At 56.4% G+C, this 17,424-nt stretch overlaps 7 protein-coding genes across 7 annotated transcripts; 4 read left to right on the top strand and 3 right to left on the bottom strand.

Moving 5' to 3' along the window:
• Positions 1 to 1,123: 1,123 nt before the first annotated feature.
• B0T15DRAFT_212656 (Phophatidylserine decarboxylase-domain-containing protein) lies at positions 1,124 to 2,981 on the bottom strand. The gene is made up of 5 exons (XM_062862693.1): positions 2,784 to 2,981; positions 2,435 to 2,719; positions 2,216 to 2,372; positions 1,988 to 2,159; positions 1,124 to 1,926 (listed from the first exon to the last, which is right to left on the bottom strand). Exons 1-5 carry the CDS (start codon positions 2,837 to 2,839, stop codon positions 1,259 to 1,261), a joined length of 1,338 nt encoding a protein of 445 aa, XP_062721637.1. The 5' UTR covers positions 2,840 to 2,981; the 3' UTR covers positions 1,124 to 1,258.
• B0T15DRAFT_212655 (uncharacterized protein) lies at positions 2,982 to 4,172 on the bottom strand. The gene has a single exon (XM_062862692.1). It carries the CDS (start codon positions 3,983 to 3,985, stop codon positions 3,125 to 3,127), a length of 861 nt encoding a protein of 286 aa, XP_062721636.1. The 5' UTR covers positions 3,986 to 4,172; the 3' UTR covers positions 2,982 to 3,124.
• A 116-nt stretch (positions 4,173 to 4,288) lies between these two features.
• On the bottom strand, positions 4,289 to 5,367 carry B0T15DRAFT_533634 (endoplasmic reticulum-based factor for assembly of V-ATPase-domain-containing protein). Its single transcript, XM_062869375.1, has 2 exons — positions 4,980 to 5,367; positions 4,289 to 4,923 (listed from the first exon to the last, which is right to left on the bottom strand). The coding sequence occupies exons 1-2, from the start codon at positions 5,247 to 5,249 to the stop codon at positions 4,378 to 4,380; spliced, it is 816 nt and encodes a 271-aa protein (XP_062721635.1). The 5' UTR covers positions 5,250 to 5,367; the 3' UTR covers positions 4,289 to 4,377.
• A 195-nt stretch (positions 5,368 to 5,562) lies between these two features.
• B0T15DRAFT_212458 (isoprenoid synthase domain-containing protein) lies at positions 5,563 to 7,195 on the top strand. Its single transcript, XM_062862690.1, has 2 exons — positions 5,563 to 6,865; positions 6,927 to 7,195. The coding sequence occupies exons 1-2, from the start codon at positions 5,669 to 5,671 to the stop codon at positions 7,086 to 7,088; spliced, it is 1,359 nt and encodes a 452-aa protein (XP_062721634.1). The 5' UTR covers positions 5,563 to 5,668; the 3' UTR covers positions 7,089 to 7,195.
• A 739-nt stretch (positions 7,196 to 7,934) lies between these two features.
• On the top strand, positions 7,935 to 9,445 carry B0T15DRAFT_212481 (uncharacterized protein). Its single transcript, XM_062862691.1, has 5 exons — positions 7,935 to 8,729; positions 8,800 to 8,909; positions 8,982 to 9,016; positions 9,082 to 9,251; positions 9,309 to 9,445. Exons 1-5 carry the CDS (start codon positions 8,033 to 8,035, stop codon positions 9,356 to 9,358), a joined length of 1,062 nt encoding a protein of 353 aa, XP_062721633.1. The 5' UTR covers positions 7,935 to 8,032; the 3' UTR covers positions 9,359 to 9,445.
• A 1,395-nt stretch (positions 9,446 to 10,840) lies between these two features.
• Positions 10,841 to 12,572, top strand: B0T15DRAFT_396383 (uncharacterized protein; the record flags this gene model as incomplete). Its single annotated transcript, XM_062864835.1, has 2 exons — positions 10,841 to 11,362; positions 11,433 to 12,572. 2 exons carry the CDS (start codon positions 10,841 to 10,843, stop codon positions 12,570 to 12,572), a joined length of 1,662 nt encoding a protein of 553 aa, XP_062721632.1.
• Positions 12,573 to 13,905: 1,333 nt separating this feature from the next.
• B0T15DRAFT_212283 (uncharacterized protein) lies at positions 13,906 to 17,399 on the top strand. The gene is made up of 2 exons (XM_062862689.1): positions 13,906 to 16,220; positions 16,280 to 17,399. The coding sequence occupies exons 1-2, from the start codon at positions 14,106 to 14,108 to the stop codon at positions 17,060 to 17,062; spliced, it is 2,898 nt and encodes a 965-aa protein (XP_062721631.1). The 5' UTR covers positions 13,906 to 14,105; the 3' UTR covers positions 17,063 to 17,399.
• Positions 17,400 to 17,424: the final 25 nt, after the last annotated feature.

The raw sequence follows: 17,424 nt of genomic DNA, 5'->3' as shown, positions 1-17,424 counted from the left end.
AATACCACCATCCCTGCGATACCACGTATCGGATCGTTGTCCACAGTTATCGTCACTTCTTTCCGTATGGTCTTCCGCCAACCCCCGCTTCCTCCTCTGCTCTCGTTGAATACTTGGGTACATGTACATAATAAACGATAGGGGCGAGAGTAAACCAACCTACCCCGCAGTCTCTCTCGCCTTGCGAGTCTATTCTGAAGAGACTCAACCCGCCCTCTGCGACCGTAGGTCTTCAACTCGGGATCTTAGCGGAGTAGACTCTCCGCTGTCTGTACCGTTCTTGTGACGAACCCCTTTCTCAAAGAGAAAAACCCGAAAGTTGTCGAATCGTTTACACAACACACTACCTGGCCGTGTAGCAACACATCGAGTGAACATATCCTCTCACAGCAAGATGCTGTGCCACCGCTTTCCATCTCATCGGTACTGCGGCCCATAGTCACACCGACTCGCACAATCCCGGGCTCCTTATGGGCTCTCTCTGAGCCGCAACCTCCAAGGGGACCTTGGAAGGCGGGAGCCCTGACGGGACCGAGCTTCGTGGGAGGCACGCCTCGCCGCTGTGACTAGTACGCCCCCCCCGTCATACTGTCCTACTCACCGGTAGTGTGTATGTGAACATGATCTTCTCTCTGCATCACTGTAACCATGCGGCATGTCCGGGCCTAGCCATGGTAATCCGAGCAAGTCAGATAGGTATGCAGGAATACCCCAATAATCTGCTGTATGCATACAAATTACGTGAATATGCCTTCGTTGTGCTGAGCGAACGCCCCGGCATAGGACCAATCGCTGTCCATACCTACCTTACTGTTGGGTGATACAGCCTCAGGGACCTGTGCATGTGGCCACACCTCTGAGACTTATCACACCGGATTCCTTTCTCGCCAAGGCGTACGGAGGGGATATATTACTTTCCCCGGAGTGTTGATAAGGGAGAAAGGCAATGATTTCCACGCGGTTCTCCCCGTTCTCACCAAGGCTGTGTCGTCGGGGGAGCTGAATGCCGAGCTCGGGTCCGTGTCGCAGGTGCAGATGGACTCGTGTGACACGATACAAAAAGGGGCACATCGTGGGTTGCACGAGCAATGCAGGGGCCGCGGGAAAGTCGCCGAAAAGGGAACAGGATATTGAAGGCTGCGCAGAAAAAGCCAATGTGCAATTCAAATGCTCGACTATTGCTATCGGAAGTGAGATGCTCACACGGATACTGTGCAGTACTCTGCTAAGTTGCCGGGAGAGACGGGCTTCCCGCTTCTCACGGCTCGACAACGGCTAGCCGCCCACGGACCGGCACGTTCTCTTGCCTCCCGGGCTCGGGGAATCCGCTGACCTTGACACCTTTCCGGAACAGCAAACAGTGAGACGACCCGCCAAAATGGAACATGCCAATCTCGTCCCCCTTTTTGATATGCTGACCTTCCTTGACCGTGATCTCACACGTGCTGACCTCATCCATGCCTATACCGATGAACGCCATCAGGCCGATGGCCGGGTTATCCGCCTCGATGAAGATGATGCCGCGTGTGGCGAGCGCCGCGAGGTAGCCCTGCGCGACGCTGATGCCCTTGGCGTCGATGTCATCTCCGTAGACGGACGACTCAAACAGCGGCTCGCTGAAGTACGTGCCGTCTTTGACAAAGCAGCGCTTCACCGTGCCGGACACGGGCGCATGCCACCTGTGGTACGAGAGCGCGGAGAGGAAGGCCTGATAGATAGTGGCGCCGTCGAACTCCTTGGCCAGGGGGTCATTGCCAAGCATGTCAGTGACGGAGTAGGGCTGCCCTTTGATCCAGAACTTGTCACGCAGCTTGGCATCGCGTGCGAGATTGAAGACCTTGGACTCGCAAGCGTTGGCAATCACACTGTCGTCGTCAGGAGAGGCCACCGGTCGTGCCTCGTCATGTAACTGGCGGGTGAAGAAGTCTAAGGGGGTTCGTTAGCTAAAAAATGGTGTTTGCCAACAGGTCCGGAGCAACAGGCCTACCATCCCATGATTTAAAGCCATAGTGCTTCTTCGTCGGATCGCACTTGTACATCTCCTCAAACTTAAACGACGTCTTGTTGGGAGCGTTGGCGACTTCCATGAGGTCTTTGTAGCCGACCTCACCAAACCACCCTGCCCTGTGGTTGCCGAGGACCTCTGCCGACTTGGGAGACTATTGCTGTCAGGTCCCGCAATCGGCGCTCTGCGCTGTGGAAACGAAGGACATACTTTGAGGTACTCGCCCCATTGGTTGAGAACTTTCTTCAACATGCAGTTGACATCGGGGTCCAAGAATGCTGCGTGCCCGCTCGGTGTGCCCATGGCATAGTCGAAAATGGCACACATCGGAACACCAACCATTCCAACGCTTGCAGCCGCATCCGTCCTGTTTGGAGCCCACTTTAGCCTCTGCATTGACTGTTACGATCAAGAAGTGAAATCACTAACCACTCAGGGGCGGTGCCGAACACATGGTTGAGGACCTGGAGCATGTGTTCATAGTCCCGAATCTGGGATCGCCCCGTTGGATCCTTAGTATAGGGTGGCTTCGAAGGGATCTCGTCCCACATCTCGGTAAAGTACATGTAGATGCGAGGGTTGTTCTCGATCAGCTCCTTGAACTCCTGCAGCACAGGGATAAGTTCCTTGTCCCCGTGCTTATCAATGTGGTCGATTTGGCGGCCCAACCACTCCCGGTGAATGCGGTGGTCGGCCGGCAGCCATGCACCGGGTCTGACACAGGGGTTAGTCTTCGCAGCCTTGATGATAAGGTAAACAGTGGGTGTCGGGGCCTTACTTATGGACCCGGTGCTTCTGGGGGATGTCGCTGTGGTCGCCGTGTTGATGCACCATCTTGCTTGGCTGATAAGATACCTATCAAAGAACTTGTACACTACCGACACTTTTGAAAGCCAAGATGCCAAGACTCGTTATCTGAGGGAGATCTCATGGACAGGACTCTGTTCGATGACTTTGGGTCAAGGAGCGGGCTCCCATGATGTAATAGGGTCGGCCCCACAGTTATGTTGTTCGCTCTTCCAAGGTTACCAATTCCCGGTTATCCTAATGACAAGTCCAATTGACTTCTGAGACAACTCATTCCAAGGTTCGAGTCAGTGTCTCCGTCCTATTCGGACATCATGACGAAAGCTTTGTCTTTCTCCGGGAATGAGCCGCATGCCGGCGGTTGTGCTCCCTTCTGTCCTTTTCGTTCAGCGGATTGTACAGAATGTCACAGGCCCCACAGATTGTGAAGCCCGGCTCTTTGTGGATAGAAAGACTCAGGGTGGTTTGCGTCATGTCCTTAGCTGGTTTTTTTTTCTCCGACGTTCTCGTTGTCTTTGGTTTCGCATGCTCCAGAGCACTCACTGGTGCGGCTTGAGGTTGCAGCGTGTTCACTGCCACACTGCACAGTGGTGGACGGAGGGCGCTGTCAGAGTTGCCGCCAACAACAATGGTGCTCTCTATCGATGAGCTGCGTGACTTCGACGTCCTGCTTTCCTCGTCTGGCTCGGAGTCGGTCTTAATACAGCCTTCAGCGCCATCGGTGACCCGTTGATCTGGATTCAGGTGGGGTCGGGTGGTGAGTCTCCTTCGTTTCCTCGGTAGCAACAGTGCCAGAGGAGAGGTGGGCGGTGTTGACAGTGGTTCCGCCGAATCAGAACAAGCGAAGGCGACAGGCGCATCGTCGGAACTCGGAGGAACAGGCTTGAAGTAGGCCAGGATCGATCCGCGGCTCGGTCGTTTCGTTTGGTCTTGCCTGGGAAGCACAGGAAGCTGAGGCGACTCTGCGCGCGGCACATCTGGAACCGTCTCTGTCTTCTCCTCCTCCGACTGAGGCGCGGATTCCCCGTAGTGTCCCTTCGCTGGGGCAGATCGTCGACTGTAGGTTCTCAACGGCCGTTTCCGTCTCTCCGGTGTGATCGTTACCGGCGGGACGTCTGCGGCAGGAATTGTTGGTTGATTGATCGACATAATTCCCGGATCTGTTGAGTTCATTGCTGGAAGGTCACTGCGTGTCTGCGATACTCATGCCCGCCGAGGAACAGAGCAGATACCGGGAGCTAATGATCGTGATACAGTATGCTTTTCGCATTAAGAACAGGTACAAGAAAACCGGTGGTCGACCCATCTGAAATTCTGTATGTCCATCAATAACGAAGGGGGGCAAAACCTTGCCCCGCAGATATTACGGGCAAAAGTGAACGGAGAGAAACGCGTCGACGCGTCGCGCGTACCACAGTGTCGGGTTCGCGCATACTCAGTAAAAGCATGCAGGACGCACAATGACGTGGGGCTGTGGGTCCATATCTGAGCGGGATTGAAACTCATCCCATGTTGATAGTTGATTGCTAACGATCGCCAGTCTGACAACAAGGCCAGATCCCTTCTTACTGTTTTGGACTAAATTCCTTGTGCCGCCTCCGAAGACCTTCATCCTCTGCCCTGGGCATTTTATCGACCGGACTCTTCGAATCCAAGGCGCCCACAGTCCATGTCTGCATGATCTCTTTGACCTCTCTCAGGGTTTTGTCTTGCTTCTTGGCCTGACCAAGATGCCACACGTATCCTGAATACACAGCGACCTCGGCGATGCCTACAAGAATGCTCCCTCCCATGGTAAGAAACAGCCTGGCCGGCGTGCTCCACCACCTGGCCAGGATCCAGAGAGTGGCGGCAACACCGAGTATGCTGGCCAGGAAGTTCAGAATCAGCATAAGTTGGCGGTGCACATCAGTGAACGTGATGTCATCGTCGCCGATGTCCTCCTCTCGAGTCGGGCGATTGACCGCAGCGAACGCCTGGGCCATGCTTGCGCTGTTCGGGAAGCGTTGCGAAAAGGTCTCCATCGGCGGCAACGGGTTCGCCATGCGTTCATACTCCAGCTGCTCCTGGTCACGGCGGAGACGGGCCATGAGAGCCTTATATTCAGCCGACTTTGCTAGGTTAGCACAGAGATACCGGTATTGCCATGCGGCTTAATCCGACTCACTGGCTCACGTTTGGGGGTCGGCGGTGGCACATAAGTCTTGGAGCCTTTCAAGAGCTTCTCCAGTGTGTATTCCCCGTGGCTGGCATCCTGTAGCGCTCTCCAAAGGTCCACAACTTGGGAATGCGAGACGGGACTGCCAACAGTGACACCGTCGAGCAAAGGCTCATCTTGCTGCGATTGGAGTCTCTGTCTCCATGTCTCAAGTGGGACGGCTCCCTTCAGTGTCTGCAGCCCTTCCACGATAGCCGGGGTCACGGTAAGCAAAACCATATTGAATAATGCAAGAATGAGAATGAAGAACGATTCAACCTCCTAACCACCTCCCAACAAGGTCTAGATTGGTTGTTTGGTGGATCCGTCCCAGCGGACAAGGCAGGTGCCAACTGCCAAGAGCGCGAGGCACATGGAAGAAACCCCTGCAAGCTGCTCGGAAGGAACGAAGAACGCACCAGCCGCAATTCCATCCATAATAGGTAATCCTTCTCCCAAGCCACACTACGCCAAGACCCAAAACTGTCGGATGGAAGTTTTCGGGACCCACGAGCGAAGATCAGCCCAGTCATGAACTAAGGCCCAATTGCGCGCTTCTCGCCGGCACCAGCTTTCGATCTCGTCTCATATGCCCCGGACGACCAAAGAGTGACCCTTGGCAGTCAATTGGCAGTTCCCGAGGAGGACAGCGCCAGGAAATGCAGCGCGGGGCGGGGGCTTCCGTGCTTCGCGGGGCCACGGGCGCCACGCGGCTTCCGAGGTTACGGACGTCGGCTTGCTCAGAATGTCTTAGAGCGGCGTCGCTCGACGTTAGGATACCACAGCCAGCCGCGCTCTTCCACTCGGGGCGTCCACGGCCATCCGCCTGGGCCGCGGCTGTCTCTGTCGCCGGCAACATCGTCTCGAATGCCATCACCCGGGCGGCCAAGGGCGACGTGCCCACCATCGATCCGCTCCGGACCGTGGCGAAAGAGATGAAGTTTCTGACGGGGAACATCAGGAAGCTACTTGGCTCCGGTCATCCTTCACTCGACCGTGCGGCGAAGTACTATACCCAGTCCGAAGGGAAACACATACGGCCGCTGATAGTCTTGTTGATGTCGCGGGCAACATCACTCTGTCCAAAGGCACCGCAACGGCAGCAGGCCACTCTCCAGGCCTCGGCTGCCATCGACACATCCATATCCCCGCTATCCATCCTTTCCGACTTCAATCCAACTGCACCCGTGGAGGGCGAACCAGTGCCTGCGGACGACGATATCCTCCCCTCGCAGCGGAGGCTGGCCGAGATTACAGAACTAATCCACACTGCCTCACTATTACACGACGATGTCATTGACCACTCTGTGTCGCGGCGCGGGGCGCCGTCGGCGAATCTCGAGTTCGGGAACAAGATGGCCGTCCTGGCGGGCGACTTCCTCCTCGGCAGGGCATCGGTGGCGCTTGCGCGCCTGCGCCACGCCGAGGTGATTGAGCTCCTGGCCACCGTGATTGCCAACCTTGTCGAGGGCGAGTTCATGCAGCTGAAGAACACGGCGCGGGACGAGACCAACCCGCGGTGGTCGGAGGACACGCTCACGTACTACCTCCAGAAGACGTATCTCAAGACAGCGTCTCTGATCAGCAAGAGCTGTCGCGCCGCAGCGCTGCTGGGTGGTGCAGACGCGCAAACGGTAGATGCCGCATATCTGTATGGCAAGAACCTCGGGTTGGCTTTCCAGCTCGTGGACGACATGCTCGATTACACGCGCAGCGAAAAAGAGCTGGGCAAGCCCGCGGGCGCAGATTTGGAACTCGGACTGGCAACAGCTCCATTACTATTTGCGTGGAAGACAATACCAGAGCTTGGTGCTCTGGTAGGGAGGAAATTCGCCCAAGACGGCGACGTGGCGAGGGTGTGTACAGGGCTCCAGTGTTCTGCTAGTGGAAGGGAATTGCTAACAAGAACATGAACAGGCACGAGATTTAGTCATGCAAAGCGACGGCATTGAGCAGACACGGGCCCTGGCAGAAGACTATGCCGAAAAGGCGATTGCTGCCATCAGCTCGTTCCCCGAAAGTGACGCCAAGGATGGCCTGGTTGAAATGGCTGTGAAGACACTGAAGCGGAAGAAATAGTTTCTGCGACTTAATCCCGCCTTACCACTGCACTACCACGATGACCGTCCACTCCAAAGGTTAGAGGACAGCGTTGGCATGGGACATGAGAGAGCTAGAACATAGATGGGCGGCAGCCGTATGGCTGGTGTACAACACGCAGGCCTCAAGATCTCCAAGGAATTCTCAGGAAGGGGGCTGCGATGTGTATGATGATATGCATAATCTGGCGCTATGAGGACGGCAAGATGTCATCCTGAATTCAACTCGGACCAGGAGAACTCCGGTTGGGCTCTCACTTCTATACTGGCTGCCTCGCGGGACTCGGTGACACACATCGATTCCTGGCGGCTTTCGAACGTGCCTGTCCCCATCCCCAAACACACGGAAAGGCGTGCATGAAGCTATATCATCGAAGGAGCGCCATGTCAAAAGACTCAAAACTAGGTACAATACATCCTGCACTGGACCGCGGTTGGATCATTTATTACAGCAATACACAGTAAGTACCCGGCGCAATTGCCCATTCCGGACGGCTCTCCGGGGAATCAACCGGCCCGGGGTCGGGATTGGTAGACATATGTCCGTTCCGAGGTCTTGGGGATCGGGTTTCTCGCCAACCTCGGTACGGCGGATTCGCTTGCGGGGGACCCAGGCCCGCACCGAGAGTATGTTTGGCCGGCATCCAACGGTTTGACTGGAACGACTATTACTAATGGTGAGACCTTTTGAAAGAGACGATGTTGCCACATTGATGTGCTGGAAGGAGTGCTTATAGACCAACATTTGGCGGATTAAGAAGACCAGCCATTCCAGAAAGACTTACCAAGTCACCGGACCTACTACCTACCGACGGCCAGCAGTACTTAACCCCTCAAACAGCAAAGCGCAGGGTTCCGCTCTCCTCCTATTACACTTAAGGACAGAAACCATTCGCCAGATCGGAACCACGAGAGCCGCCCGCCATGACGCGCCAATCCCTCCAGCTCGAGCTCGCCGAGCGTCCCACGGGCCCCATCGTCCCGGGCAAGACCTTCCGCCAGCGGCAGGTGGCCGCTCCGACCGAGTCCGACCTGGGCGACGGCCAGCTGCTGCTCGAGTGCCTGTACGTGTCGCTGGACCCGGCCATGCGCGGCTGGCTGGACGACCGGCGCTCGTACGTGCCGCCCGTGCAGATCGGCGAGGTGATGCGCGCCATGACCATCTGCCGCGTGCTGGCGTCGCGGTCGGGCAAGGCCCGCGCCGGTGACATCATCACCACGTCATCGCTGGGGATGCGCGAGGTCGGCATCGTGCCCGAGGCGCAGGTCGAGCCCGCCTCGAGGCTGCTCCGGGACGGCAGCGGTGCGAGGGTGACGGATCTGCTCGGCGTGCTGGGCCTCACGGGACTGACGGCGTATTTTGGCATGACCAAGATCGGCGAGCCGAAGAAGGGCGAGACCGTGGTCGTGTCGGCCGCTGCAGGCGCCACGGGCAGCGTGGCGGCGCAGATCGCCAAGATTGCCGGCGCGAGGGTCGTGGGCACGGCCGGCAGCGACGAGAAGTGCCGGTGGCTGACGGAGGAGCTCGGCCTGGATGTTGCGCTCAACTACAAGGACCCCGACTTCAAGGAGAAGTTCAAGGCCGCTACGCCCAAGATGATTGATGTCTTCTTCGACAATGGTGAGAGAGACGGACCGTGAGTGGACGATGAGCGTGGGCGAGATTGCTGACCGGAAGGGGGTTTGCACAGTTGGGGGCGAGCAGCTTGACATGGCTTTGGGGCGGGCTAAGGCGTTTTCCCGCTTCGTGATGTGCGGAGGCATTTCACAGTATAATGCCGTCAGCAAATCGGGACCCATGGTAGGCGCTTGAAAGCACTGATTTCCATCGGTAATGGATTCCTAGGACGTTCACTGACGGCATGGCTTGCAGCGGAACTTCAACAACATCATCGCCCAGCGGATCAAGTGAGCTTCTGCGTTGCGTTCATCTCTATGCTCGGCTCTCAGTTTGCTGACCCTCCGTCATGCAGGATGCAAGGCTTCATCGTCTTTGACTTTGCAAAGGAGTACGACACGGCGCTGGCGCAGCTCGCGCAGTGGTTGGCTGAGGGCAAACTCAAGCGAAAAGAGACAATCATCAAGGGGGGCGTCGCTGCTGCTGAAAAAGCGCTTCAGCAGCTATTCGAGGGTGTTAACCTTGGTAAGCTTTTGATACGGTGGAAGGGACAGAGAGCGGGTATATCTAACACTCGAGTAGGCAAACTCTTGGTCGAGGTTAAAAAGCCCGAAGAGTCATCACGGCTTTGACGAAAGCTTAGGGTTATAGCAATACCACACACCTGATGTGATGAGACCCGAGGTTAATATATCTGCGCGGGAAGCAACCTTTACAGATACATCATGTTCTTATTTTACAATAGCTGTGAAGGTGGTTGTATTGTACCTACAACCGAATAGAAGGTGTCTAGCAAAGATGCCCAATGAGGTACAGCACCTTGTCATTCATCTACAGCAGTAGAGCACATACTAGTACTCAACAGACATCACAACCCTTGATCAGAGATACAGGTCGGTTGCACCCTGGAATCATCATCGCCTTCTTCTCCCGCATGGCCGGGAACGCCGGGTTGGGGCGAGTAAAGCTCGGCCCAAGTGCTTCCCGCCCTGTGCAGGGTGGACACCGAGAACTCGGGCGAGACGTCTCTGACTCTCGATGGCAATCCTCATGTTCCAGCCCACCCACCATTCCGTTGAGCTAGTACTCAAAAGAAGCCCAAGTGAGTACCTTTCTATTACACAATGAATAATAAAGGACTTTGTGCCTCGTCTTCCTAAGAAGGTTCCTCCTTCAGACCGCCGCTCTCTCGGTCCACTCTGTCATGTGAGCAATAAACAAAGGACAGCGCAGAGACACCTTAGGACCTTTCAACAATTGCGTAATAGTTTAAGAGCGAGCATCTGGCCATCTGCAGGCCAGCGGTGGCAAGTTAGCGCTGCAAAAGAATTCTTCAAACTTACTCGATGGAAATTCAGATACGCGGGACTCCACTTCTCGCAGTTTACTCGATCGAAACTCAGGAACATTCAGATTTCTCCGGCTTACTCGATCGAAACTCGCAAAAAACCTCACGACAGCTTCGGATAACGGCCCAAACGGGTAATCAGAGGGTCGTTTGTCACAGGACAGACAGGGATGCTTCAGGAACCCTTCGAAGCCCCGGCTTTGTGATTGGTCTGACCGGCCTAAGCCTGGATTCCACACGTGCCCATCGGGAAGCGGCTCTCTCCGAAGTTGACATGGCGACGAATCAGCGTCTCCAGATAACGCAGGGTCTTAGTGTAGTTCCACGCCGAGTACGGCCATGATACCGACGCGTCCCACAACTGCTGAAGGAACTAGGTAGAACATGGGCGCTCTAGCCTGATGGACCGGGAATTGCTTCGGGGAGGGGCGGTCGGGGGCGACCCGGCTCAGGATGGACGAGATAAGATAGAGATACTGGCGGGGAGATAGGCTAGCCGTCTGCTTCTTTATCTTCAACTTTCACTCCAGCTGCTCTGCTACAGTCCGACTCGTGCGACTGATAGCGGATCTCTCTCGTTTCTACGCTCATTCTTTCCCGCAAGACGACTCTCGCTGCTCGGTTCCCCGCCCTCTCGCTGACACACCTCACACCGCCGAGAGAGATTCAGACCTCTGCCGCGAGAGTGACTTCCTTTGCTGTCTAAGCGCTGCTCCCTGGTCCCGCTTTATCCTCCTAGCCCGTCCCAAGGTCGGCCTGTCGAGACATGACAGTTGAAGTTCTACTCGACGGCGAGCCGGTAGTCGTCCTCGCCTCGACGAGGACCGTCCTGACTCTGCCAGACGACTCGCTGGTACTCACACCCGCGACCATCGCAGTCTCACCAACCACTGGCAAGATTGTGTCCGTGATCCCACAGGTCCTTCCCAGGAGCTCCTTCCCTGCGGACGTTGTGTACCTGGATTATAGCCCAAAGCTTCTGCTGCCGGGCCTAGTAGATGCTCATGTCCACCTGAACGAGCCCGGCCGCACGGAATGGGAGGGGTTCGACACCGGCACCAAGGCTGCCGCCTCGGGCGGCGTCACCACAGTCATTGACATGCCCCTGAACGCTATCCCTCCCACAACGACGCTCGCGGGCTTCAAGGAAAAGCTTGCCGCCAGCGAGGGACAGTGTTGGGTAGACGTCGGCTTCTATGGAGGCGTCATTCCTGGCAACGCCAACGAACTGCTGCCCCTTGTGGAAGCGGGCGTCCGAGGCTTCAAGGGGTTCCTCATCGACTCTGGGGTGAGTGGCTTGAAACAAGAAGGAAGAATGGAAGAAGGAACCGAACCGGATACTGACCCAACGGCAACAGGTCGAGGAGTTCCCCGCAGTCTCAGCAAAGGACATCGCACTTGCGATGACGACGCTCAAGGACTCACCCACGACTCTCATGTTCCACGCCGAAATGCTCCCTCCGAATCCCAACCCGGCTGCTGGCGAAGCGGACGAGCAGTCCGAAGCCGTCCAACAATCCGACGCTCCGCCCCAACCCACCGGGGAGCTTAGCAGCTACAGCACATTCCTGGATTCTCGACCGCCGGTGTTCGAGACCTGTGCCGTCGAGGAGATTCTGTCGATGGCGCATCTCGCGCCCCAGCTGCACCTACATATTGTGCACCTTTCGGCAACGGAATGCATCCCAATGTTGCGGAAGGCGCGTCAGAGCGGCATCAACATCACGGCCGAGACGTGCTTCCACTACCTCGGCCTCGCGTCGGACGACATCAAGGATGGCGACACCAGGCACAAGTGCTGCCCACCAATCCGCTCGCAGACAAACCAGGACCGGTTGTGGGACGAGATCGCCGATGTCGACGGCTGCATCAAAACCATCGTCTCGGACCACTCCCCGTGCACCCCCGAGCTCAAGCTGCTGCCGCCTCATCTCCAGCACGCTCACCTGGACGGGCCGAGACCGCCCATGCGCCACTTCGACTCTGCCATCGACGTGACATCGCCCAAGGAGGAGGCAGCGGAGCCCGTGGTAGATGCCATCATCACTCAGGCCGTGGTTGGTGGCGACAAAAGCCAGGGTGACTTCTTCGCCGCATGGGGCGGCATCTCCTCGGTGGGCCTCGGGCTGCCGATCCTGTACACCATCGCGACGGAGCGTGCCGTGCGCGGCGACTCGGCGCTGTCCATCATTGACATCGTCCGCATGTGCTGTCAGGCGACGGCCAAGCAGGTCGGGCTGGCGCACCGCAAGGGCGGCATCAAGCCCGGCATGGACGCCGACATCTGCGTGTTTGACGACGCGAACATCTGGACGCTGCGGGAGCCTGACATGCGCTGGAAGAACCGTTGCTCGCCCTGGGAGGGATACACCTTCAGAGGTCGGGTCCAGGAGACGTGGTTGAGGGGTCAAATGGTGTTCCAACTCGGTGGGGATAATCTTGGGTTTATTGGTGGGAAGCCGGTCGGACAGCCGATCATAGAGAGGAGGCTGGAGTGAGTGGTTGTTTCTTCTGCATCCAGAGCGACCTTCTCAGTTCATGCAAATACCCCAAGCGGCGTTTGGGAGTTAATAATGACGACATGATGTAGTTATGTGCTGTATCAGCGGGGAAGCTTATAGATTTATTCGTTAGTACTACCTCATGGATACCTATAGATATTAGACAGGCTGGAAGCTGCCGAAAGCTCCTACATAGGTAGTAGACTGAGCGACCTCGTGGAAACTGGAAAGCACGCCACCCATCAAAGATCAAAATCCTTCTCCCTCGCTAGCGTCCGCATAACAACAACTATGCGGGAGGCCGCCACAAAGTGCAAATCAGTGAGTTTGTAGCAAGGATGGTGAACATGTGATCAGGGGTATTTACCTGAAGCAGCAGGTCTTCTTCCATCGACAACCTAGTCAAGACTCGGCAAGCACAGACGCGCCGGGCTTCCGTTGTGGGGCGCAAGGCAATGGAACTGGCTCAGGGTTGGACAGGATTCGCTTTAAATGAGGCCTGAGCCATGAAGCAGATGGGGCCACAACAGGCACCCGGACACTCAGCAAGTTCAAGCCGGTATGGCATCAACCAGCGCAGACACCAGGGTAGTGAGAAAGAAAAAAGCCAGATACCGTACTAGGTAAAGAAAGTCTGTAAGTTTTGCTCCAACCTTCCAGCACGCTGGTTCATTATAAGGCAGTTAAGACCGAGCATGCACAATGAGTTGCCAAGATCTCCGTGCCTGCCCGACCAGCCAAGCACGGCAAGCACGGATACCACCAAAGTCATTCATTCAGCTGGGCAGTCTTGGGTGATACGAGCGGAATAATAAGATCACTCCCGCGGCTGGGTCAGAACTCAAACCGAAAAACAGTATTGCTATTGAAGTATTTTCGTAACCTACAGTGTAAATTATCATAGATTCAATCATTACTGCTGGTGTCGATTCTTGTGTTCTTGTGCGTCGACTCCCGCCACAATAGCTCAGCGCTGCCGTGTAAGATATACGGATTGTCGGGCTTCAGTTGTTACGATACCGTACTCCGTACTCCACTGCCCCCAATCGCGCCAACCCCCAAGCTTGCTAGGCGGGTCCTGTCCCGGTCGCCCGCTCAGCCACCGTTCCAAGATGAGAGTTCCATCCTGAACACGCACAGAGCTGCCGACCACGCTGGATCATTCAATCGCTTCGCAGTATCCATCTCCATAACTTACACAACTTGGAGGTGCACACAGGTTACCAGTGCAATAACAGCGAAGTCAAGTCAAGCTTGACCTGCTCCGTTTGTCTGGCGGCTCTCAAAGAAAGACAATACGCCGCCCGGAAACCAGTTCGACAATCGATCGCAGCGTCCGACGCCAAAACATCAACCCTCTCCTGGAGCTCGTCTGTTCCATTTACCAGCCGAACCCGACGACGACGCCGACCTGGGGCCTGAACGGTCGCATAAGAGCATTTGTGCTACCGCCGACCGCGCCTAGTTTCGAACGTTGCTCGCCGGGTTCCAATTGCCAACTCCGTCATTCAAATTCGAGCTCTCTCCGAGATGCCCTCCTTCATGCTTAATTCGAGCACGGTAACCGATTCCCAATCCTCCGACGTCGTGCATCTCGACCAGGCCGCCGACTACGGCTCGTCCCAAGGCAAGGTCAATGGGCACATTGCTCGCCAGCCGCACTCGCACACGTCGACTGAAAGCTTCGACGGGAGCTCCGCGAAATCGAGCAACTCCTCCACGACATCCGAAACCTCGATAGAGCCAGAGCAGCGGGCGACCAAGAACTTCTCCCACGCACAGAGCATGAGTGCATTGCCGAATGGGAGCATTAGCGGAGGAATAAACGGGGTGGGTGCTGGTGATTCTGCGAGCCGGAACCCACCAGAGGTTGGGAACTCGACGACGCTGGTAGATCGGACGATCTCCGCTTCGGCCACCGGGACGAAGGTAGATGGTCGCCCGGCCCAGGACCCAAACGGTGCACTTCCGCGTACGATTCCCAGGGCAGATTCGACGACCAAACCTGGGGTTGAGGTATATTTGCACCCAGTCATTAAAGGAGACGTCCGCACCGTGGAGAACGGATCTGCTACCCCGACAGCCCCTGCTATCAGCGCTCCCACATTGAGCCCTCCTTCTCCCAGCCCAGGATCTAGCCAGAGGAACTTGAAAGCACCTCACCGGTTCTCGTCGCCTCCAATATATGACCAAAACCTCAACTCGTCGGGGTCATTGCAGCCTGCCCCCGTACCCGGGATCAAGCACCGTCATACTCTAGAGGTTCCCAAGGTCACACCTGGCCGCGGGTCGAAAGACGGACTTGATACGGCCTACGCGAGCGGCAGATTCTCTCCGAGCGGACCGCGCAGGGCATCGTTGAGTTTGGCTAGGAGGAATACGCGATCCGTCCACTCGGATGGGCATCGTGATGAAGTGGTTCCAGATGAGGACGCTATACGGTGGGCAGAGGCGTACAGGCAGAAGCGGGCCAGCAAGAGGAGGAGAAGGGAGATCGAGGACGACGACCGGGTTCTGGTCGGGACTAAGGTTGACGAGTCGCACGCGAACTGGGTAACCGCCTACAACATGCTGACTGGTATCCGGGTGTCCGTGTCGAGAACCAACGCGAAGCTCGACCGCCCCTTGACCGACGCTGACTTCGAAGTCAAACAAAAATCCACCTTCGACATCGCTGGAAATGAGCTGGTCCCGTCAGCCAAGTACGACTTCAAGTTTAAGGACTACGCTCCCTGGGTGTTCCGGCATCTGCGCGCACTCTTCCGCCTAGACCCCGCAGATTACCTCATGTCGCTGACTGGGAAGTACATCTTGTCGGAGCTTGGATCACCTGGGAAGAGTGGAAGTTTCTTCTACTTCTCTCGGGACTACAAGTACATCATCAAGACCATCCATCATGCCGAGCATAAGTTCCTCCGCAAGGTCTTGAAGGATTACTATCAGCACGTCAAAGACAACCCAAACACGCTCTTGTCCCAGTTCTACGGCCTTCATCGCGTCAAGATGCCCTACGGCAGGAAGATCCACTTCGTCGTCATGAACAACTTGTTTCCGCCTCACAAAGATATTCATCAAACCTTTGACCTGAAGGGCTCGACGATTGGCCGCGACTACAAGGAAGATGACTTGGAAAACAATCCAAGGGCGACCTTGAAGGACCTCAACTGGCTCCGGCGAAAGAGACACCTCGAGCTGGGCATTCAGAAAAAGCAACTCTTCTTAGAGCAACTGCAAAAGGATGTGCGGCTACTGCAAAGATTGCAGATTATGGATTACTCTTTGCTGATAGGCATCCATGACCTCCAACGGGGTAACGAGGAGAACCTGAGGGATAAGACACTGCGCGTCTTCAACCCAGGCCGCAACAACACGCCAGAGGACTTTGATCCTCATTCGGTTCTGATGCGGACCCCATCCAAGCTGGAGAACCAACGCAAGGCGAGGGAGCTCCGGCAGATGATCCAATCCGAAAAGCCGGTCCCGATGGGCGAGACGAGTAGCAGAATGCCCGATGAGCTTGAGGAAGGGCAGAGCCGGCCAGGGTTCATCTTCAACCAAGATGATGGCGGCTTCCGCGCAACGCACGAGGACAATGCTCCCGGGGATGAGATTTACTACTTGGGGGTAATTGACTGCCTCACCCACGTATGTTCTGCACCCTTTTACCCTGCTTAGATCGGGACGAAACTGACTTTTTTCTCCAGTATGGTATCATAAAGAAGTTGGAGAATTTCTGGAAGGGCCTTTCAAGTGATCGCAGCCAGATCTCGGCCCTACCGCCGCATGAATACGGCGAGAGATTCATCAACTTCATCTCCAACGTAACCATGTCGCCGGAGGAAGCTGCCCGAGCCTGCCAAGAACGAGACGCTGCGCTGCAAGCCGAGGCCGCCGCTGCCCGTCCGCCTGCGCCGAACTATCAGCCTCCGTTGCCACCTTCCTCTTCCCTCGGCACTGAAGATCACGCGCCTGAAAGGACCCTGAGGACGACGTCCGGTCATGCCTCGAATGCTCCGGGAGCTGAGCGCAGAGAGGCAACAGTCTTGCCGGTGGTTGAAGAGGCTGTCGAGGGCCCGTCGACGGGAGACCGCAGCCGGAACAGCCGGGTTAGCAGCCTTCTGACAGAGAACGATTACCGTCCATTGACCCCCGCCAAGGACGGCGACGAAATGGAACCGGGGTTCGGTAACCCGATTCTTGGAACGCGTAGCGGTAGCAGGGGCAACAGCACCATAACACGACCGCCGCCAACCCCGCCAAAGACCGGGTATGGGTTTAATGGACAACAAAAGCCGGAGAGTGCCGACAGCGGCTACGCCATTGGCAGCAACGGCGGCAGTAACGGCGGCAGTAACGGCCGTCTCAAGAGTCTTACCGGTTCTCAGAAGTCGCAGAATCTTCGGCCGTCGATCAGCCGCGACAGCCTGGACAAGGCTTTGCCTCCGCTTCCGAAAGGAGGCTCTCCGCTTTCACAGAATGTGTCCTAGTGTGACGACATTCCACCGTGTGTGCGACTCGCGCAAAGCATGGGCACGCGGGGGGTCTTGGTGCCGGAGAAAGGACCTAGTGGAAAGGGACGGGAGTCGGTTCGACAAAGGTTCTTAGGGATGGTGGCGTCGAGACGAGCAATGCGCACCTTGCGAGCGGCTAGGACGACGGGACCCTCGGGCCCGGGATCAACCTGAAGACGCTGGGGAGACAGAGAGGGTAACAGCTGGGACTGTACGAATTCGATGGCTTTTGACCTTTTCCGGTTGTCTCCTTGAAGAGCATGATACCACATCGCATCGACCAGCATAAACATCAGGTCTCTTTTGTCCTTTCCTTATCTTTCTCAGTTGTCTTCCTT

Source organism: Chaetomium strumarium, assembly GCF_033439665.1.
Source record: "Chaetomium strumarium strain CBS 333.67 chromosome Unknown B0T15scaffold_4, whole genome shotgun sequence".
Classification (NCBI taxonomy): Eukaryota; Fungi; Ascomycota; class Sordariomycetes; order Sordariales; family Chaetomiaceae; genus Chaetomium; species Chaetomium strumarium.
The sequence above is the reverse complement of the archived record's forward strand: the minus strand, read 5'-3'. Positions and strand labels throughout refer to the sequence as shown.